The sequence below is a fragment of the Bipolaris maydis genome (assembly GCF_028858645.1).
Source record: "Bipolaris maydis strain C4 unplaced genomic scaffold PSV08scaffold_9, whole genome shotgun sequence".
NCBI lineage: Eukaryota > Fungi > Ascomycota > Dothideomycetes > Pleosporales > Pleosporaceae > Bipolaris > Bipolaris maydis.
Genome location: NW_027093865.1, coordinates 1,329,655 through 1,351,865, shown reverse-complemented (window position 1 = coordinate 1,351,865; position 22,211 = coordinate 1,329,655). Strand labels below are relative to the sequence as shown.

The window sequence follows — 22,211 nt, the reverse complement described above, 5'->3', positions numbered from 1 at the left end:
TTGATTCGACACTTTTTCTTATCTTTTGCTTTTGGAGGCAGCTGAAGGTGGTCTGACGGAAAGTGGGTTGAGATGGGGGGGAGGGGAAGAAAAAGCATGTGATTGTGGAGATTGTGGGCTAGTATGGTAAGTAGTCGCTCTTTTTCACTTTGTGTGTTGTGTAGATTGCAAGCACCGGCGTAAGTTACTTGTTGTAAGTTTTGCTTTTGTGCGACTTTGATTGGCTTGTGGAGAGGAGAAGTTCTGGTTCAGGTGGATGTGTCACGCGGTATTGTGTGGTATGTTACACGAATGGTCATATGAGAGGTGAATTGTTACGTTTCTCCGGTGAGTTTGGTTCGCTGTGAACTTAGTATGTTGCCAGCTGGCACCCGCATGTTGCAGTCGAGAGCCGCAAGAGTCAGACAAGGGAGATGGAATGCGGCGTTTCTGTGGGAGAATGTAAGTCATGCTATGTTTGTATACATACATCTGAAACTTGTGCCGTTTGTGTCAGATCTGTGTGTAGCGGGTAAGTTCCGAAATGTGGTGTCATCGTTTGCTGCAGTGTAGCGCTGTGAGAATATTTGGGCTTTAATTGCAAGGGATGGACGATATAAAAAGGGGGTTTGAGTGTTGTATGTAGATTTTTGATTGAATAGTAAAGTGGACTTGCGGCTGCGAATCTTCAACAGCATGCCAAAGCGAGGAGTACGCGCCTTGAACTGTCAGCATCTGCGCAACGTAAAGTCTACGACACAAGGGTTTCCTTTGTCCAGTAAAGAAGAACTTCTCTCCTACTGTGATGCATACGCGCACATGTATGGTATACCACGACATGCAACTACACTGGATTGCACCTCTCACAACTCTACGCTTTCGCTGCTCAATTCCTAAGGCATCCAGCGTCTCGAACCTGTTTATTGAACCTACACAAGAAGCTCTCCCCCCGTCCAACTAGTTACTATATGCAGCGCCTCCGCTATAACCCACATCTCCAAACTCAATTGAAGAAACGTACCACTTTCTCCAGATTCTTTATGCCCGCTACTGTGTTTCATTCGTCTCTTATCGCAACCAGATCTAATCAAGCGAGGTACTAATTACCGGACCGCAACTAAGTATATCATTTGCGCAAACGCAAACAGGGTCGATCGAGCTGGCGGGAGTAAAAGAAAGTTGGATTGGATCAACTAGAGGGGTTGTTAGGGTCGAGTAGAGTTTTTGGAAAGCGCGGACCCCGTGTCCGGCGTTGCATTTAGCGCGGAGTGTGGAGGGGATCAGGTGGGGTTTGGGGATTGTTAGGTGAGAGACTGGATGAACTCTTTCTTGTTTGCTTGCTGAAGTGGTGTTGGGATAAGGTGTGTGATGGTCAGTAGGCGCATGTTTCAAGCCTGTAAGAAGGGCGTGGGATTCAAGGTATAGTTTCTTATTGTTGTAGCCTTTTCTTTTTGAGCTTCCTAGGGAGAAATATGTGGTGGCTAGCTTAAAGACGAGTGTTGATGGATATGAGTTGCTGTCTCCCTCAAGTGTGATGGTTCTTGCTTGATTCTAACAACATCTTGTAGGACTCGCCTTTCTGCCTGGGAGTCCATGGCTGATGTTGTGTGAATGGAAAGGAGTCGGGGGCATACCTCCGTTAGTCTAGGTCGGCAGCAGCTTTTTCTTTGTTGTAGTAAGGATAGCCTAGCGATGTTCCTTTCTCAACCTCTTGGCCCAGTAAGCCTCGCATGTTTCAGTATCGCATTGTGTTTGTCGCCCGCCCCGTTATTCTCAGACGTGCGTGACTGAGGCAGGGCCGGTCGTAGTCATGTGAATTGATGTCGGATATGGGCGGGTTTGAGGGGTTGCGCCGTCATCACACTGCATGACGGCAGTAGTCAAGATGCGTTGCATACATGCATACTCTATGCAGGTTCAGATAATGCTATTCGAGTTGTTGAGACAAGGGAGTTGGAGGCGCCAGCTCGGCTGTCCAGCTTGCGATGGTTTACCCGCCCCACGCGATGCTGTAGGATGGTGGTGCCGGGTCAAGCGCAACATGTGAATGGATGCTGAAGAGGTGCATAACGCTCACCGGTTGTGATAGCCGTTCCCTTGGGTTTCAGCATTGGCATTGGCGTGACTCTATGCCCAACTGGGCCCACCGATACTTGCGGCCGTGCGTCCACGTTGCTGACCACGTGGGCATGCAGGGCATGCATCCCATCTCGTTCAGTCCCATGCAAGGGCGCTTGGACAGGTTCAACGGCGCTATCGCGTTGACACTCTTGACACTCTACTGACGATCAGCGCCCGACGATTCCTTCTGGTCGAGTAAGCTGACTGCACGCAGTCCGCCTGGGAAGCCGATCGGAAAATCTTCAACTCCTTTGGGAGACGCGGGACCAAACAATAATAAGAGATGAAGAAAGAGGCATCGGGCAGGAGCTAAGACCGCAGAAAGGTGGGTTGGTGATATCAGCGCAAATGCAAAGTAAACGGCAAATCTTCCCGCGGCATCATTCGGAGGCGTACAGACAGATGACATGTCAAGGGTCCCGACGAACCCAGAGCGGCTCATTACGACATGACGTTGGTTGATAGCTACTATTCTGCCGATGGCCAAGGGCATGGGCGAGCTGAATAGCTGGGACTAGCTGCAGTGCTTTAAAAGGGGGGGTCTAGGGTGCACTTGAAGATGGCCAAAGAAAAAGAAAAGAAGACACCCCACCTTGACTGACTGGTGCTAATGGATTGATTGACCCGTCGAGACTGGGGCTGCCCAGCCCAGAGCCCGTCAAGATAGGAGGTTCTGCAACGTATGGAGCAACCAAGGGGTGGTGGTGTGTGGTCACAGGAGGGCTTGTTGCGATGCGGGCCGTTGATGGGGTACAACCACTCAGGCGCGCCCTCGCACACGCGTACCGGTGGGTTTCTCCCCTCCCCAGGGCACCAAGGCCGGTAGCGGCGGCCAAAGTGGGTTCCCGCACAAGGAAAAACGTGGCTGAGGCGCTGTAGAGGCTGTAAGTGGGCTGCAGGCTGTCATGGGCATTTGGGTAGTCATGACGCCTGCGTGGGCATTGTACGAGAGTGGCCGCCGGCATTCACAGAAGACCGGCCGACGGAGCCATGGGAGAGGCGTCGTAGGAGCTGGTTGGACATGAGTCTGTACGTGTGTATATTGCACACATGGATAGATGCAGTCTGGTGCTGGAGAGATTGTCTTGATGCATGACTCCTGTCTTCATCTCACTGTGCGTGCCACTCCGCCCACACGGCCGGGGCACCAACACCACGACAGCGAGGCCAGGCTCGTGTCTGCTGTCTGGCGGTGCCGAGAGAGGGGGCATTGTACATGTCTGTGTGTATAGATGCTCGATGCGTGCATGTGGTGTGCACAGCAGCATCTGATGCCGGCGGCGCAACCTCTGCAACCTTTGGCTAGCATGGCCCCCCTGCCGGTAGATCTTGTCTACTCGGGCCACTCCCTTGCCCGTCTAGGTCCTTTGAAACAAGCGAGGCGCGACGCTGGGCCAGCTTTGTCGACGTTCCATCTGTTGTCGCCTTCTGTTCACCAGGTAGCGGCCTCCTCTCGAATCCATCTCCTGCTCCGGTCTTTGCCGTCACCGCCGCGTCTCACGCTTGCCGTGGTATTAGTACGGCGGCCGTCCCCCAAACCACTTCTGTCACCACTACTGCCACTACTACCACTTGCTACTCCACACCACCAACCCACTCCCTACCGCCCTCGACTGCCAACTTTTCAGCCCGCACCATGACCAACTCGCTTGAGTCTTCACGGCCCATACTTGCCAACGTAAGCTATTTTCCCGTCCCTACGTACCCACTGCTCGTTTCAGACATGCCCTAGGCCTGGCCGGTGCGTGCCTATGCACCACCTGCACTCTTGGGCCCATCATACTAGCTCTCTCATCCCCTCTGCACTTTTCTTGCACTTGCTCTTCTTCCCACATCGCTCCCGCTTCCCTCCCAAACTTTCACCGCACCCACAGCATCAGCAACAACACAATACACCCGTCCCTCAAACATGTCCCAACAAGAACAGTCTAACGACAAGAAACCCCAGAGCACCGCCAAACGCGCCTCCACCCGCATGTCCACCTGCAGCGCCGCACCCACTCTGGCTCCCTCAATTGCGCCCTCGCACCTTTCCGAAGCCTCGTCAACCGCCGGCGATCCCAAGTCGCAAGACATCAAGTCATGGAACGCCGGCTTTAACCGTCTCGAGGACAAGCGTTTGGTTCAACAACGATACGCCATGAGCAACGAGAAGACAGACGACATGAGCAAGCTGGCGCTGGGAGCCAAACTTGACCGCGCCCTCGGCCGACGCATGTCGGGCCAGGACGCTGTCTTCCGACCGAGAGCCCTCAGCGAAAAGAAGGAAGTCCAGGCGTAGAGGCTCACCAGACGAAACTCTGTTACTCTGCGCCCTGAACATTCACATATACCGCGATTCGATATCCCACACCGGCGGTTTCCAACCTATCGCCCAGCATTTCTTTGCCCCGATGTAGGCATTTCTTAAGGCTCTCCGTGCCAAATACACATACGGCACCAGGCACATGTTTTTTTTCGGGAGGGGGAGGGTGATCACGCAAATGAATGCTACGGCATGACGCACGCGAACTGGTATTTCCATCTGTCGCTGGTTGCAGATTTGGTTTAGCGCGGCATATACATCGGATATGGCGGACCATGGTTGCTGCCCGGTGCTACCGAGTCAGGACATTATCACCGGGTTCGCAGGGCATTTGGTAGCATGGACAGGGGACTGGATCGGGGGGTACTGGGGCTCGACATTACACCTATGGCATTATACCTTTTCTCCGCACTACTAATCACTTTTTTCCTGTTTTCTTCTTTTTCTCGCTTGTTTCCCCGTGTGCTCCCTGGGTGGTGGGGTCACGGCTATGTTTCCAGGTTTCTTCGCCTATGTACATGTACCTTGATATCAAATGAACAAACCGGCCGCCGCAACGCTCCTACCCCTCACACGGTGAATATAATTTGAAGTAGTGCATTCACTCGACTGACTTTATGTGTCAGCATGTTAACACAGTCTAGGCAATAAATGATAATTCCCGTCCTAATCACTTTACATGTACAAATAAACTCTACCACCACCTCCCCCTTACACTAAAAAAAGCCACACCGATCAACCATTCTTCCTAACACTTTATTCCCAGCGCCCCCCCCCCCCCCCCCCCCATTTTCGAATCTACTCTTTAGCTCCCCGATCTCACCCTGTAGATCCCCCAAATCCAAATCCAAATCCGATTCAATTACACTTTTTTTTACCGCCCCTTAGTGTCAATACGCTAACACACACACACATCTTTTTGTAATTGGATACTTTTCATCGCTACAATTTCCCAAACGGGAAGCAAAAGTCATGCTGCAAAATTCATAGCTTAAAATGGGCAAGTCCGCTATCGCTTTGAAGCACTAGCTGAATAAAAGGGTGAATGGGGGGGTTGTGATCGGCTTAGGTTTTAGGGTTGTTAAAAATACTAGACTAAAGGGAAAAAGAGAGAGATACTAGATTCATTGTGGGTGGTGTTGGGGGCCGAGTCTTATGTTTGAGGTCATGCGTGACTGGAGTGGGGCCGAAGGGGAGGTGCAAAGTGTTGTTGTTACGATTGGTATGTATGTAAGAGGCGTATGTGTATGTACTTCTTGGTGACAAAGTCGTCATTTGTATAGTAAGGTTTTCTTTTTTTTTGAAACGGTTAATAGTCTTGAGGAAAGGAAATCTGATTATTGTTCAATACACTTTGTACAGCTCTTTTTTTTCTGTATTGGGTAGGTGCAAGCGTGTAATGGAATTGGTTGGAGCTCGGAGGGTCGTATTCCACGTTGACAAAGTGATCCTCTGTGAAATCTGAGATCTTGAAACACATTGAGGATTTACGGCCCAAGTTCAGCTCTTGGATGGATCGTGGCTGGATGCCGAATAGACATGTTCGCGCTGTGTTTTTGTTGGGCGCCGTGAAAGTGGTATCATCTCATCTCCATCCCAAGTCGAATCTTGCGGACCAAACCCTCGCCTTGTATATCTCACCCTCTTATTGAAACATGGTCAGAACCTCCACTCCGAATGTATTCATCTGTAACCCCCTTCTTCTTCCCCCCCCCCCCCCTTGACCACGTTTGGTCTCCATCTCCGTGAGCGATAGCCGCTTACCAGAACCGACCAGTCTTCCTCCTCTCATTTGCCAACTCCAGCTGTTCCCGTATGCCCCTCAACTCACTCCTGTGATTCTGATGCATTTCCTCCAACAACGTCGCATGCTCCTTCTTCAGCTGGACAAACTCCTCTTCAAGCTTCTCGTGCCATGGGTAGAGAACGAAGATCTGGAAACAGAGCGCAGACGATCCAATGACAAAGTTTGTCAAAGAAAAGGTTTTTGTTATCATCATTTCAAAGTGCCGAAGAATCTCGAACCAGCCTAACAAGCGTTGGAAAGCGACTGGCAATCTGACAATGTTGCAATGCGCAAAGAATAAAATAAATACGAGGTCTGTGGGGCGGCCGATATATATTCAAAACAGTCCAAGAGCGCAGAGAAAATGAAAGTGGTCCAAGATGGCCCAGGAGAGGAATGTATAACCAGCCAGGAAAGAGAAGAGAATTTTGGAGACGAACGCGTGTGAAAAAAAAGGACAATAAAACTTAAAAACAGCCGAACCACCAAGAGCTCTGATACTTAAAGTAGCTTACCGCTCTGAAAAAAACAGCCCATTGATAAAGTCACATGGAAAGCTGACCCCATCCTTTCACGCTGTCCTGGGCTTCAAAGTGGCATGATGGGTTTCCCTTTTAGGCCAAACAGGACTAAGGCCCGATGGAAAATCAGACCACAACACGAAACGAACGGCACCTGAACCGTAGGTGTGCTGCCGCGTCACCAGAGGTCGTGTGCCTCTTATTGCAAAACAACTCAGATTGATTGCGAATAGAGAGGTGGCACATGGAGTCAAGTGTTGCGGCTAATGTTAGAGCCGGACGCCCCGGGTATAAGGGCGTGCGGAAATGAGGGCTGCCATGCAACTGTGGCGCCGACTAACGTGGCATCTCGCTACTTAATGGATCGTAAGCATCTTGCTAGCTTACAGTCTACGTGAATGCCACCATACCTCTTCACCGCAAGACATTGATGAGTTCGCCGTTCGAGTATGCCAAATAAAATACATGGGTAGGAGCAAAGATCACGTGCCGCTGCAATCATCCCTTCCTCTGGACCCTGAGACCATGCTTCCGACAACCAAGATACTCTTGTTGTCGAAGCAAATTCTATGAAAACGACTTGGTACTCTGCTTCTAAAATCTCGATGCGAAACGTGACATGTCAGTACGAGTCAAATTCCAAGACTATGGTAATGCGATCGATGCCAAGATAGGTAGATCGTTTTGTAATGTACCTACCCAGGACGATCTAGCACGTTTCCAAGATATATGTAACACTAGACCAGCGGCCCTAGTAGTATATAAAACTACAATACTTAGTCGGTAGGAGCTGTGACTAGAGATGCGAACGTATGGGACACGAGCAGAGCCTCATTATGTCCTGTACACTACAATGTCCTTTTGCTAGACAGTACAAGTATACTGGGCTCTCTCTCTCTCTCATTTCGGATAGGTACGAACCTTAGGCAGTCATACCATGGTCTGAATGTCATTTCATTGCGCGCGACAGGGAAGGCAATGCCTTTGCATAACCCCGCGATTCATATGCTGGAACATGTCCATATCCTACCCCTCTTCTCACTCCCGTACCTGCTGCCATGAAATCCACATCTCGCAAGTACTCATGTGCGCTGCAACGCCCCGTACATATGTATGTGTTGCAACACAAGGAAACTACACTATCCGAACTCTCCATAAACTCGGGAACCGTCCATGCTTACGTTACATCCAAAATACCCCCTTCAGATCTGGCAAGTAAAGCGTCTTTTTCTTCTCTCTCTCGCCCGTAGCATTCCGAATATCAAACAAGGGGGGGGGGGGGGGGGGGGGTGTTCCGGCACGGGAAGGAATCGCTTACTACATGACAGATAAGCTTATATATGACGCGGATGCTTACACCGCCGAAGGAAAGGGAGAATCGGAGTGAAGAGGGTTATTATATCCGAGGTCAGACCTCGGGGTTGGGGGTGTGAGCCGGTTTAGGTAGGAGTAAGCGTAGCGGGTAAAATGTACGGCAGCGGAAAAAAACTTGTCTTGGTAAGGCTGGGATATCTGTAGAGAGGAACTAACTGCAGGGTTCCTTGGGTTTTTGTGCTGTCTTTGCTTGGTAGTTGCATGGGGACCGTGCCAGAGAGGGATGTTTCGTTTGCGCTGCTTTGAACGTGCGGGTGGATTACTTACTACTTCCTATATGACTAGGCAATCACGAGCAAGACTCGCTCTCATTTTCTTTTTGTGGGTATAGATCTAATCAGAAGTCGTGTGGTATAGGCTGCTTTGCTTACTTTGCGCAAATAAGGTTTCTGTAGGCGCCGGACCGGATACTTGGGAGACTCTATAAATGTTCATTTATACTTCAAGCACACGAATTTGGAATCATTTTGATCACTGATACTGGCAATTCCAGACTTGATGAGCAGCTCAGGTGATGTCAGCAAATGTCTCTGCACAAGTCCGGCGGCTTACCCATTGGTAGAAATACTTGCTGTGCAACTTCCCAGCCCTACCAAGGATGGACTCATGATTTGAGGTAGTTTAACGCACCTGTATATATAAAATTTACCAGGATGTATGCCAACGGCTGGGATTGTTAAAGTTGTATGCATCACTGTCACTGCCAGTTGACCAACCGGATGGAAGCTAACGTACCTCCTCTTACTAGTGGTGAAGCTCCATGGATGCAGCTCCAGTCATAACCGCGTTGCTTAAGCATTCATTTAAAATAACTTCGTCTCGTAAATTCCGAGATCCTGAAATTACGGGAATATCACCAATTCCATTTCTTGTGGTTTTAACTGGCGGGCTAAGTGAGGCGGCCATGTCACTCGCCCAGGCTAGCATAAAATGGTTTTCGTCGCGGGAAGAATCAAGGAGGCTACAGTGAAACCTGGTACTATTTCGAGCTCACTGGATTCTGGAAATAGATGCAATGGCACCCCTATTTACCGCCATTGTAGGGTTCTCCCACGACTCGACTGCACCCTGCTCGTCCCTCGCATCGCTGTTTGATGTGCGAGCTGCCAACAACTAGACTCTTTGTGCCAAGTTAGCGCTCTGGCTGCGGGGAAGACGACGTACTCTGGAGTCCAGATTCCGGTAGAGATGGGATATGACTGCATGACGTCGGCTCCTTTCAATCAAAGCAATACTATCCAATTGGTCGGTAGCATTGAGCCTTACACCAAACTCCAGAGCGTCATTCCCTGTCCCTCTCGTCTCTGTTTCTGATGATGTTAAGGAGTCTCCAAAACCTTACGTGTACGATGACATTTTGATTGAATTGTTGAACAAAATCACTTGGACACCATCGTATATTCCCTGTATTAGCAGCCAGGTTCGCCACATGGATCATGATGGAGAATTATTTCCTGGCCTAAGAACGCATCTCACATCTATGGGACTTCCAACAACCAGACGTAATACAAACTGTAACGGGCCATCCCTTCGAAAATGTTCAACTAATATCACCAGTGTGCCATTGGAGAATTGGAAGCAACAACATGGCGCTGTTAAGAACAAGGGTATAGATTTCACCAACCTCGTAAGATGGAACACCGCGAAGGAATACATTTATGGCAGTGACCTGATTTCCAACTATAAGCAGCTTTTTGCGACTGAAGACGTGATCATGGTCACTGGCACCATGTGCAGCTCAGCGTGCAGCATATCGGCTGACCTAATGCGAAAGCGTGCTGGCGTTAGGAAGGTTGCGCTTGAAGGCCAACCGCGGAAGGACACGATGCATGTCATATGCAGTACCGGAGGAACTGACTACTTCGATTAGGGGCGACGTCCACAACATTGGCAAAATAGGTCATCGCCAACCTGATAAGTACGCCCGAAGAAGCTGCCCGTTCCAACAAGAAGGAACTCGATACGAGTGCGGCTGGGAAGTCTGTCGCCGACAGTGCTTGGTTGGGCAGGAACTTTCGTATTGTTGGTAGTGTTACTTTGCACTATCCGACTATTCGTAAGCGCGAACTCAGCTTTGAGGAGAAGGATCACAACAAGGTGGAGCAATGAAGGGCTCCACGCAAGATTGCCGATTACTTGCTTGATACTCAGAACTTACACTGTTCCTGCTCATCCGGGCTTAGGCATTCAGTTGACGCAGTATGCTGCCATGAGCAGGAAACAATCGTACTCGTAATTACGCAGCGAAAGACCAGCTTTGATGTCACGTAGTTGGACGTCTTTGACCCACCTAACTCCAGAGTAATGCAAATGTGTATCTTAGCTTCGTTTGTGCTTACAACCTCGTGTCTCTCCTCAGTCAAATTACGCAGTTATCTCGATTCCCCGATACAGTCCACTATTTCCTGACTCGCCCGCATGACACACACACATACACAACCGACTCCGTATCAATTCCCACCAAACCAACCAACCCCCTCCCTCGTCATCCACATCACAAACCCACCCACCCTCTCATTGCATCTCGATTCCACAAAATCTCGATTCCGCAAAAATGTAGAGAGAGGTAGATAGCGGAAGAAAACGACTAAAAGCATCTTCGATGCAAAACAAACAAAAAACGCAAAAAAAAACTAAGGCATGATACTAAAGGCAAATAGTTTACTTTACCCCAACAGCAAGTCGTGCTGCGTCGCGCGCGCGCGCCCCCCTCCTCACCTCGTATTACCCAAAAGGCCAACTAACCTACGCCATTTCCATCGCGCGATTGCCCGCCCCGGCAGTTCCAGCACAAACAAACCAAGCTACACAAAAACTCATAGCCAAAAAAAAAGAATCCTGCACCTCGGCACATGATCGAACCTTTCTTCTCTCTCCGCGCGCACCCGCGCATGTGCATGCCAAGCCGCAAACCTTCAAATGATCACTAAACAAAGAAAAAAAAATATATACTACTAAGATTAAGTTTGATAGTAGTTGGATAGATAGAAAGAAAGGACAATGAATCACCCGATGCCCTGCATGAAGCACTGACACTTTCCATAGCTTATATGGAGGATACTATAAAGTAGTTTGTGTTTTGCAATCCTACGCTATCCATATTTGCGCACCAACGACAACAACCACCCCCCAGTCTCTTCCCGCTATGCACGGCATTTTGGTGCTGCTGGAGAAAATTAGACTTACTTACTAGATTTAGTATGTATTTTAGGTGGAGATAAACGTGGGTAAGGGGGGGGGGGTTTACATGAATAAGTCGGCCCGGGAAAAGCGGAGTTTTAAACCCATGTCTCCATACATAAGAGGGGCCTTTTTTTTTACTTAACAGTTTGCTGCATAAAACAAAAGAGCTGTTTGATGCCTGGGCAGACTTTAATTGTGGTGCGAAAGGCAAAAAGGGCGGATTGGTATGGTACGGGTTAGGAAATGAACATGGGTTACTCGGGGCAACATTGGGCTAAGAGGAGACTTTTGCTGGTTGCTGGGTAAAGTGGCCGGATGTAGCGCGTAGAATTAAATAAAGGAAGGTGATATACCTTTTTTTTGGCTTCTTGTCTTCTTGCGACAACGTGTGGATTACTCGACATGGTAGTGTGAAGAAGGGGAAGGTGAGGAGAGTCAGATGCGGAAATGGAAGGGCCCAGACCGGTGTGGAGACTTGTCTTTTGCGGAAAAAAAGAGAGTCAGGTTCATGCGGGTTACGTAGCGCATGGGAAAAACAAGGGATAGAAGCAAGGCCGTTTATTTTTCTTGCTTGCAGCTTGATTTTTTTCTTGCGTAAGTTGGTCGCTAGCACAGATCTAACCTAGAAGACTGCGAAGCTAGCGGGCTTGGCCTTATCTAAACTCCGACGAGTTGAGGCGTTTGTGATGCGACTTGAGGAGCTGAATGGTGTGTTCTCGACATGCATCGTACCGCATGCTAGAGAGCGAATAAGGTTGGCGGGAATAGCTTAGGTCAAGGGTGGGTGAGAAAGAAAACATAATGGCAAACGCGGGCTGTTTGAAGGAAGCGTAGCGATTTTTTTACTTTACCCGGGGTGCTGGGACCTGTTCGTCCTCGTCGATGGCAGAGGGTTATGCATCGGCATCGGCACGGGTTGGTTCCCGTTGCAGATCAAGACGGAAGCGTGGATGCGGGCGGTTTGGCCATTACGACTATGATGCCTGTCCATCTCGATTCCCTTTTAAAGTCTGCAGAAACAAAGGACGGAAGACGCCCCAAAAACAGTAGTCAAACAGCGCCAGGGCGGGTGGAAAAAAAGGTGCGCACGGACGGCGGGAAATAAGACCCATCGACATCGGATACGGGAGATCTTCGATGGCCGCCTGACATCGTCGATGTGTCAAAGACGGAGAATGTGCGCGGGGTTACCAACGCCAAGAGGGTTTGGGGAAAGGCCCCAAGTGTCATAGTTTGGAGCAAGAGGTAATGGACGGGTGACACGATAGGGCTGCGCGTTTGCGTGCTTGTTAGTCAAGTGAGGTGATAATGCGACACTCTGCGATGATGTGATTTGGCGAGTGAGGCAAATGTCACTGCAGGCTCCGACCCAGTGGAGATCCCATGACGGCACATGTCGCAAGCGCCGCGCCAGGAGAGAAGAAGAGAGTGAAGCAGAAGTGCCAGCGGAGGGATGATACCTGTTAGGCCCAGGAAACCTCATCGCGAGATCTCGACACATGCGAAACACACTTGTGCGGTTGTGTTTCCCCTCTTCTCGCCATCTCGTTATCCCCGGATGCGCAACCAAAGTCGTGGACATTAACGGATCGATAGCAGGATCTCGATAACCCAATAAGGTTTTTTTGGGGGGAACACCAGCAAACAGACCTCCCGCCCATGCATATAACAAACTGGTCCAGCGAACCTTGTTGCAACGAAGTTTATCTGGGGAGAGGGCAGGCAGCCAACGATGCGCTGCGGAAGGGCGTCTGACACCAACATTGGACGCTGGAAGCCTTTCTCGTGATTGGGCAGTTTGTTTGCGATCCCGCGATCTCTGGCTCAAAGTCCGGGTCCGCAAAAAGCCTGCATATTGGATGTGCATATGGATGTGTGTGCGTGCGTGAGCGAGCAAGCGAGTGGGAGAGGGTCGAGAAAAGATAGTAGATAGGAGTAAACGCGGCTCCCAACCTGCATCCGAATCAGCCCGTCACGCGAAGGGGAAAAGGCTTTGTCGATTGAAGGGAAAAGCGGGACGATGGTGGCGTCGCATGTGCACACAAACACCCCACTCTTTTCTTTCCCTCTCTTTCTTCTCTTGTCGATGGGAGCAAAGGGCGTGAGGATCGCGATGGGTATCGAATTTTACACAATTGCCATACCCACAATTAATCTGGGGCGGGCGATCTCATCAGGCCAATTACGTGCATATGGGAAGGGCGATTGCGCTTAGCGAACGCCACCTTGGCAGAAGGGACGTGTTATGTAAGTCGACTTTTGCGCGTGCTCCGTGCCAAACCCCCTACGCTGCAAAGGACCAAGAAAAGCGCCTGGCCTGCTACCAATACCGTGCTCTGCTCAGATCCTAACGCTCCGGCATAACAAAGACGTGGCAGTGCGATCAGCGGCGAGCATTGCGCATCTGCATCGGCGATGAAGATGCAACAAGGAGGTGCGACTCTAGACTGTAGCGGGCAAACATCTACACGCCCTGCACGGAAGCGTACGCCATTACAATTGATGAGGGACTGCACGCGGAGAATAGAGTGAGATAAAGGTGGGGCTCTATGACGGGAGTGCGACGCGAGACAGCGGCCAGTGGGTTGCGCGGGGGGGGGGGGGCGAAGAATGTTTTGCAATGCCTTCATTCTGACGTGCCTAATGCCATGCAATATTGCGCGTCCATGTCAAGTCGTCGTAGCCATCGTCAATCTTTGTCGTGGTTGCACATTGCTTGCGTCAATTTGCTAGCGGCCAATGTTCAGCCACCGTGGCCGGCTCTTGTCCAAATGCGGATGCGCGTGCATAGCATGCGAATATGGACATGGTGTATGAGTAGAGAGCGACCAAGTACAGTTGGGTCTACAGCCGTTGGAGGTTTAGTGTGGCTGTCCCCCCCATGCATGCTCTTGTGAAGTTTCCAGCAATCGGCGGATGCTGTGTGGACATTGGACGGGGGCTTGGCAGGTACTAGTTGTTCCCCACTGACAGCCTATCACTGCACCCCATCACTTCAGCCCGACACCAGGCGCACCACTTGGACAGACACTGCCGTGCCGGCTCACTTGCCGAACAACGACAATGCAATGCACTCAATCAATCTAGACACTACTTGAAACACTCTTGTATACAATGGCAAGGGGGGTATCATATTTCTCTCTCTTCTCTCATGGTCAAACAGGCCGGCTATAGTGCAGCGTGATGCTGCAAAGTCCAGCTCTACATAGAGTTGGCTTGGCGCTCAATGCGCCCATGTTCCTCCCTGTCTCGTGCAGATAGCAGCAACCAGGTACTGTGTACCAGCTGATGGGCATCAATATACGCTGCCAACGCTCCTTCCCCTCTTTCCTCTAACCACAGTTCCTTTCTCGGTCCTCTCTAGTGGTGGCGCTTCATAATCATGCGCTCGGTCCTATTTCCTCGGTGCCAATGTTTTCCAAGCTACGGCTGAACATGCAGGTGGCAGTGCCAGCAATGGGGTGATAGTGATAGTCGCAGTAGTGACGGGCGCCTTGATGGCACAGACATGTGCATGCAAGAGTGTTTGTGGTAAAGAAGCTGTCGAGCCATGCATGCACGAGGTAGTGGATGGATGGACGCATCCAGGCAGCGGAGCAGCGGCCTAGCCGCGTCGGTGTACTTGTAGCGAACAGTGTGGGGCGGCCAGGGGACAGGCTTCAGCCAGCGCTGTAGCCAGTCATCCTAGCGCAGTGGCTGCAGTAGTAGCGGTTGGTGCCAATCTGGTACATGTTGGCCAGGCACTGGCGGCGGCAGCGGCAACACGACAGCGTCGACGGAGGCGTGTAGTTGGAACTGGAGGCCGAGCTGTTGGAGCTGCTGGACGAGGCACTTGAGGCGCGGTGCTGTGGCTGGAGAGGATCTGGCGAGGGGCGGTGCGAGGCGTCGGTTTGCAGTTGCAGCAGACGCTCCGCGTCGGCGTCGGGGGACATGGACGACGGAGGGCCTGGACGGAAGGCCAGCAGTGGGTGGGCGGGGTCTGAGGGCGTGCAGGCCTGGTACTCGGACACCGGGCTGGTCGAGGGCGTCTCTGCGGAAAAGTGTGCGGCGGGCAGGATGCTGAAGTAGCAGAGCGACGGGGTGGTGGATAGGGTGGTGGATAGGGTGGTGGGCAGGGTGGACAGGTCGTCTGAAGCGAGGTGATGTGCCGTCATGGTCTGTCGAGTGGATGTCTCTGTGCTCTTGGTGACGGGGGGCGTGAATCAGCGGACAGTACGAGGGATCGCAGCCGGGTAGATATATGCTCGCACAGCACATCGGACGATGGGCCAGGGCCAGACGAGCAGTGATTGGCATGTGGCTGGGCGTGCGACTGCGACGGTGCCGGGCTCCCCAGGGCTCCCCAGGGCTCCCAAGGGCTCTTCACACGGCCTGGCTGCCTTGGGTTACCGGCTGAGCGAGGGCGTGCAACTGGCGATCCAGGGTGTGGTCTCGATCCCGGCCTCCCTTGCACCGCCGCCCAATGCAGATGGAATGGCCACCTGCCCACTCCTCACCCTCACGCTGGCTGTCTGGCCGTCCGAGGCGTCTGCTAGTTTCTGCTTGCTGCTAGCTGCTGCTAGTCGACATCGAGATCAAGCCCACACGCACACACACATCGCCGCCACCTCTGGCCGCACCCACAAACTGAAACTGAACATGCACGCTTGCTCCCGCCCCGTCGCTGCCCACTGCCACAGCCGTTTCGCCCTCCGGACCACGTCCTCGCCCTCGCCCTCGCCCTCACTCAATGCCGGCTGCTTACGGCTGACTGTGTACATCCACACTACTATGCGGCCGACTGACTGACGGACTGACGGACTGAGCGGACTGAACGGACTGAATGCGCGCGTGCGTACGTGCCTGGCACAGCCCCCCGCTGTCTGTTGCTCAGCAACCCACGGCTTGCGCAACCACCGACCGCAGCCGTCCGTCGTCGCATCCTTATACCAAACAGACCTAATCAACTCACATGCCCCAGCCCGGAACGCCCGCTTCGCCCACTGCTCCGAAGTAACCCGCGTATGCCTACTACTGTATACTTACTGTATTGCTACCCACCCCCTCCTCTCCGCTTGCCGACCCCACCGGCCCTTTGCCCAACACCACCTGCACCTCTGCCCGTCGACAAACCCGTTCCCCATGTGGTAGTTTCTCTCCCAGCCATGGATTCCAGCTCCCACCGCGGACTTTGCGGCCGCCATTCTCGCACCCTATGGTTGTTCGCCCATTGTCGGCCTCTTAGCGGGCCGAACCGTTGGCTCGCGGTCTAGATCCACGGCCGTGAACACCAGGTCACGTTGTAGGAACCGCCTTGAACATGCCAGGCCCCTGCACTATGACTAGCACTGCCTTAGCAGCAGCAAGCAAGCAAGTCAAGACGGAAGGCGCTTTTCCACTCATCCATTGCTTGCATATACTACTTACACATCTCCCCCAACTTTTGCCCCCACCCACCCGCTGCTCCATCCCCTAACCATCCCCTAACCATCCATCTTGTCTGCCCTGCTCAAAACGGGATCAATTTTCTTCCATATTTCACCGCTTCATCAAACATGCGACTGTGCCAGACATGCCCGGCCCCCGCCTGCCTACCATGGCGTTTCAAACAGCACGGGACAAACGGCACTCTACCCATGGCTCCGCCGCTCTAAACCTTGCCTCACATCTCGGAGGCATTCTGCCCAGTGATACTCGCTCGTTGCGTGTTTCAATGTCGACGTGGACCTGCATAAAGGCGCTCCCAGCAGTCGACCTTGGGTCGCAATCACACTCCTCAGGGTGCGCCTTCAACCGTGCGTTGCATGGCCTAGCCCTGCACGCCCCGTGCAACAATGCCTCTGTTGAATAACTTCCATTTGGTCCAAGCAAAACAGCGCACCATCTTGTGGCAACCATTCATTGGAGCGTCGCCCGTTATCGTCCTCTATACCCCTTTTTCCCTGAAAAGTCTGGGCTTGGGACCGCCTTGTATGTTTTTGGTACAGGATCTGCCTCGCTTTGTCCGAACCGAGAGGCTTTTCCTTCGTGCCTAGCCACTATCCACCTGAGCGCTCCCATTGAAACTATACATGGTCTGATCTGAGCCTCGCACTTGCACCATGTTTCCGGCAGTTGACGGGTCCTAGTAAACACCGTATTCTTGGCCAATATACCTATTCCCGGTCAGGAATATGCTTATTGCTTTTTCTCGGGTGACAAAAAGCAAGTCAAGAGGTAGACGTGGTTCTTTGTGGTTCGAACATGCACAATGCACATCGTTCCTCTGGACCATGTTTTAGGTATAGTAGTGCACTCAAACGTGCTCACAAATGTCTGGTACACGATGCTCCCAAAATCTTGCTCGACATGCAGTAGAGTGAAAAAGCAGACAAAGGAGCCACAGTTTGCAACCCCCTCCCTCTCATTCTAGCCTACCGCCAGATGGGCACACATGCACCGACTACGAGTTGGCGTACAGCGGAATGCACGCACGCCCATTCCCATCCGTTTTCTCTAGCCCACCGGCTTTCAGCATGTCTCCCCGGCTCGATAGAGTACATACATATACGTCGTGCACATGTGTTGATGTAGAGTAGCGGGGACAAATCACATGACTGCATCATGGGCTAGACCTAAATGCCTCCCGTTGTCCAAACGTTCTTCATTGGTGGCTTGACGGTGACGGTCATGTGCAGTGCTCACCTGTCTGCTGTAGAAAAATATACTTCTGTTGCTGTTCTTTCCATCCTCTCACCAGGGCTTCTTGAATGTCTTGTTCTGGCGCCTTGCGATAGCCCTAATAATCGCGCAAATCGCGCCATGACAGGCCAGAGAGCAATGCGACGTCTGCCACGGAAACAGCTGCACGGGTTGCTCAAAATGAACGCCGGCTACGAGGGGCGACTGCACCTCGATTTCATCTCGTAGGCAGTCCCCCACCCCTTCTTCGTTATCAGCTCCGTCTTTTCTCTCCGTGTTGTTTTTACGTAGAGTCGACGAAACCAGTCAAGCAACCGCTGCGCACGTCACTATCGTCACTGGCCCGCTACACGAAATACCGGCAAATAGCCCCACCACCAGGCCAACCCCTCCACCGCGCGCCTGCAAACTTCACTCCACCAACACTATACACACACACACACACATACACACACACTTTCGCACAATGGGAAAGCCTCCGAATCTATACGCCTTTCAGAGTGCCGCCGAGCTTGCCCCAAGCCTGCGTGCTTACGTGCTCGATGCCCAAAATGCCGCCCTCGACCGTCATCATGTCTTCCGTGTCGCAGTCTCCGGCGGCTCTCTGCCCAAGACGCTTGCGCGAGCGCTTCTGAAGGAGACCAATGGCGAAGGCAAGATCCAATTCGATAAATGGGAAATTTTCTATGCCGACGAGCGCGCCGTGCCACTCGACCATGAAGACAGCAACCACCGATTGGTCAAGGAGGAGCTTCTGGATAAGATACCGCAAGAATTAGGGACACCCAAGGTCTATCCAATCGACGTCAAATATCTCGACGATGTACAAGAACTTGCCGACCAGTACGAAAAGACGCTTGTCAGCGTTTTTGCTGCCCGCGACAGCGTAAAGCTACCATTGTTCGACCTGCTTCTACTGGGCTGCGGACCCGATGGACACACCTGCAGCTTGTTTCCAGGCTCTGACCTTCTGCGCGAAACCGAAGCATGGGTTCTCCCCATTTCCGATTCTCCGAAGCCTCCGCCAAAACGTATCACCATCTCGCTCCCCGTTGCGCAACACGGATTGAAGATTGCCTTTGTGGCAACTGGCGGAGGAAAGAAGGATATTATGCGCCAGATATTTGATACCGATGAGGGACAGCAGTTGCCGTGCGGTCTGGTGAACCACAAGGGCGGAGAGCGGGTAAGTTGGTTCGTTGACTACCCTGCTATCGAGGGCGTGTCTTTTCCAGCTCGTCGCGGCAGCTTGTGAGCATGAGGTTTGCAAAGTATCCTTTCTCACTCTGTGCTACGTCGCTTGCAGCGGCAAAGGCGGGACCTCTTTGCAATTGCATGTGCGTGACCCCCACTCGGAGTTGCATGCGGTTGTGCTTTCACGACAGGAAATCCATCATGTAGCTGGACGACCGCATCACCAAGTAAGCATTGTGTCAGGCAGTCAGCTTAGGTACAATAGACTACGAACCATCTACGACATTTTTCACTTAGTCTCAAAGCCCTCTGCTTTCATCGTCATACCTGAACAGCTATCGATAACAACCTCAGTCCCCTTTAGGCTTAGCGTTAGATGCCCCGAGCTTTGGCCCCGTCAACATCCCCATGTGTCGTGTGTTTGCAACTTGCTCGACAACGAACACCAGCCCAGCTTATCCACGACGATAACTTTGCCTGCGTCAACATGAGTGCTAAGCCTGTCTCACAAATAGGAAGGATCAGCAATGCACCTCCGCGGTCCCGGGTAATTTCCAGTCTCGCCTTATGGCCTGGCAAAACCTAACAGACGCCAGAATGCCGGTACTGTCGCCTCGTTGCAGAGTGATGCAGAGGGCGCGAAGCCTCGCAGCTTGCTTCCACAACCAGGGCAGCACAGATACAACACTCGCTCAAGTATCCTTCCGGAGCCTTCTGAGCCTGAGGCCGAGGACCTGAGCCCCAGCCCAAGTGATACCCAGTCACCGCCAAAGGTTACAACGTCAACACAAGAGGACCTGGCTGCAGGCGCGGCGCCGGGACGGCTTCGTCCACGAGCAGTGTACCAGCATGGTACTCCTTCGTCTCAATCGGCTGTTCAGGGTGACAAGACAAGCTCCCGCTCCATACGTCCACCTACTTCAGTAAGCAAACTTGCTGAGCCTCAAAAGATCGGGCTGGGCAGGTCTCAATCATTACGGAAGCCAGTTGCTACATCTCAGATAGGCCAGTCCTCAGCACTAAGCAGCCACGCTCGTACACAGTCTACTAGTACTATATCGACCGGGAGACGGGATCTTGCCAAGGCAACTGCCGGCACAGAGCGTCCCAAATCTATTTCCGCAGCACCAAGCCGTATTACAAAGGCCAGCAATACCTCTGCAGATACAGTACCTAGCACTTCCAGAATATCAGCAAGGACCACAGGATTAGGACGCACGGCAAGTGTCAGGACTAGGTCCGATGCACCAGCTGCTGTTGCTGGTAGTGGTGTGACATTCAAGTCTGAAGAACCTTCTGCGATTCAGCCAAAGCGGAAAGAGCCCGCTGTAGAGGAAGCTAAGAAGACCAGTCGGCCCGCTTTCAGTACCCTTCAACAGCACTTCACACCACGCAAGACCGGCAAAGCCCCGACTGCCTCATTCATTCACCCCGCTCCTCAGCCTGTATCTCATTCACTTCCTCCCGAGATAGTCAGTCTGCAGTCCGACCTACTTCAACTCCATCTTTTACATCGGTCATCTGCGGACGTGAGTCAGCGCTGGGAGCAGAGTGCAAAGCGTGCTTTGCACTCCAAGTTTGACGAGGTTGCTAGCTTGCATCAGGTCATGCTAGAAAATGAACGGACTGGTCAAGAACAGAAGAATCTCCAATCCTTACTTGAATGGAGCAATGGCGGCTCAACGGCAGGTTTAGTCGAACATGTTCAGATTCTCTCAGAACCTCTTCATGAGCTTCCGTCGCTGGTCGAGCCAGGCGGTCGTCTCCAGCGTCTTGTAGCAGATTTTGAGCAATGGATTTCGTGGGTGCAAGAGATACGGTCTGCCCGGGGAGGTCATGTTGGTGGAAGCAGTGCCCTTGGAACGATCGAAGGCCTCGGAGATTCATGGAAGGCGGAAACTGCAGCGCTGATCCGGAAGTTAACTGCATTCGCTAGTGATTTAGAGAGGCTGGCGCTACCGACGCCCGGATCGAGCATTGCATCCATGGTCGACGCATGCACCACCATCTTGCGTGGGATCCTAGAAGAGCTGCAGATAATGCAGAAGATAGAGGCTGAAGTCGTTTCAAGGGAGAGGCTTTGGGTGGAAGACCGTCTGCGGACCATTGCGCGGGACGTCGGCATGCATGCATCGGACAACGGAGGGGAGATGGCTGCTTGGAGAGATTAAGATTATGGATGGCCAAAGCCAGGTGGAAAGCATCCTTAAGGTTCTCCTTCACGTATACCCAAATATGCGCAAATGCATCTTCTGCCTATCAAGCGGCTCCCGCGGCATGTTTGCTCAAGGAAGCTTAGTCATAGTTGTTGTGCTGTACTACCGTGGCCAGACATGATTATCCATGACACATTCCAACATGCCTGTAGCACGCAACCAAGCGACAAGGATTCGGGTATGGCTAGCTGGACATTGCTAATGTATTACCGCTGCCTCTGAGGCTGGAAAATTACCGGCGCGGTTATCTTTTGAGGAATGCGCAAGTGCAGCAAAGACCAGACGGCAACGGGTTTCGGTTAGCTTCCATAAATGGCATGACAAGACTTCGGGAGGCCTTGTTTGTTTAAGAGTGACTAAGTAGCGCTAACCTCGTACAAGGTGGCACTCATCATTACCAACAATTATCCACCCATCTTACTCAGCACTCATCCCCACGCAACATCATCTCGTTGTTTGCTGTCATTGCCTTTGCTGGAATTTCACCACTTTCCGGACTCTAGTTGCACCACTCGGCATGTTTTTGCCAAGGCCAGCGGATTCAAAGTGTTGTTGCATCGACCCCCCCTTTCTCGTGACCAGCTCGCCCACCCAAGCACTTTTGTTATTTTAGTGGCCTCCTTTGCACAGATTTGGCTTCTCCTACTCGCGAGTTCTATGAATACAACCAGGGTATGATACAGCAGTGGCGTTGACTACTTGCTTACGTACTGGCGGTGCACTTTGGGTACACTGACAGTTCATGGTAGTGGCCTTCGCTCCAGGTAGTCCGCCACACTGAATGTACTACTGCGTTTCCAATGTGCGTTACGTTCGATTATCCACATGTGCTTCCGTTGTAGTGTTGGCGCCGTTCCGGGATAGGTTCCATA

At 52.0% G+C, this 22,211-nt stretch overlaps 5 protein-coding genes across 5 annotated transcripts; 3 read left to right on the top strand and 2 right to left on the bottom strand.

Annotated features, from left to right (window-relative positions):
- Positions 1-3,723: 3,723 nt before the first annotated feature.
- Positions 3,724-4,568, top strand: PSV08DRAFT_310032 (uncharacterized protein). The gene is made up of 3 exons (XM_066092647.1): positions 3,724-3,777; positions 3,953-3,956; positions 4,052-4,568. Exons 1-3 carry the CDS (start codon positions 3,737-3,739, stop codon positions 4,379-4,381), a joined length of 375 nt encoding a protein of 124 aa, XP_065948941.1. The 5' UTR covers positions 3,724-3,736; the 3' UTR covers positions 4,382-4,568.
- Positions 4,569-6,133: 1,565 nt separating this feature from the next.
- Positions 6,134-6,666, bottom strand: PSV08DRAFT_363428 (uncharacterized protein). The gene has a single exon (XM_014228532.2). It carries the CDS (start codon positions 6,403-6,405, stop codon positions 6,166-6,168), a length of 240 nt encoding a protein of 79 aa, XP_014084007.2. The 5' UTR covers positions 6,406-6,666; the 3' UTR covers positions 6,134-6,165.
- An 8,049-nt stretch (positions 6,667-14,715) lies between these two features.
- PSV08DRAFT_392713 (uncharacterized protein) lies at positions 14,716-15,487 on the bottom strand. The gene has a single exon (XM_014228530.3). The coding sequence runs from the start codon at positions 15,421-15,423 to the stop codon at positions 14,929-14,931; it is 495 nt and encodes a 164-aa protein (XP_014084005.2). The 5' UTR covers positions 15,424-15,487; the 3' UTR covers positions 14,716-14,928.
- A 2,858-nt stretch (positions 15,488-18,345) lies between these two features.
- Positions 18,346-19,417, top strand: PSV08DRAFT_310002 (uncharacterized protein). The gene has a single exon (XM_014228529.2). The coding sequence runs from the start codon at positions 18,396-18,398 to the stop codon at positions 19,182-19,184; it is 789 nt and encodes a 262-aa protein (XP_014084004.1). The 5' UTR covers positions 18,346-18,395; the 3' UTR covers positions 19,185-19,417.
- A 143-nt stretch (positions 19,418-19,560) lies between these two features.
- PSV08DRAFT_205043 (uncharacterized protein) lies at positions 19,561-21,674 on the top strand. The gene is made up of 2 exons (XM_066092050.1): positions 19,561-19,670; positions 19,720-21,674. The coding sequence occupies exons 1-2, from the start codon at positions 19,611-19,613 to the stop codon at positions 21,292-21,294; spliced, it is 1,635 nt and encodes a 544-aa protein (XP_065948940.1). The 5' UTR covers positions 19,561-19,610; the 3' UTR covers positions 21,295-21,674.
- The last annotated feature ends 537 nt before the right edge of the window (positions 21,675-22,211 follow it).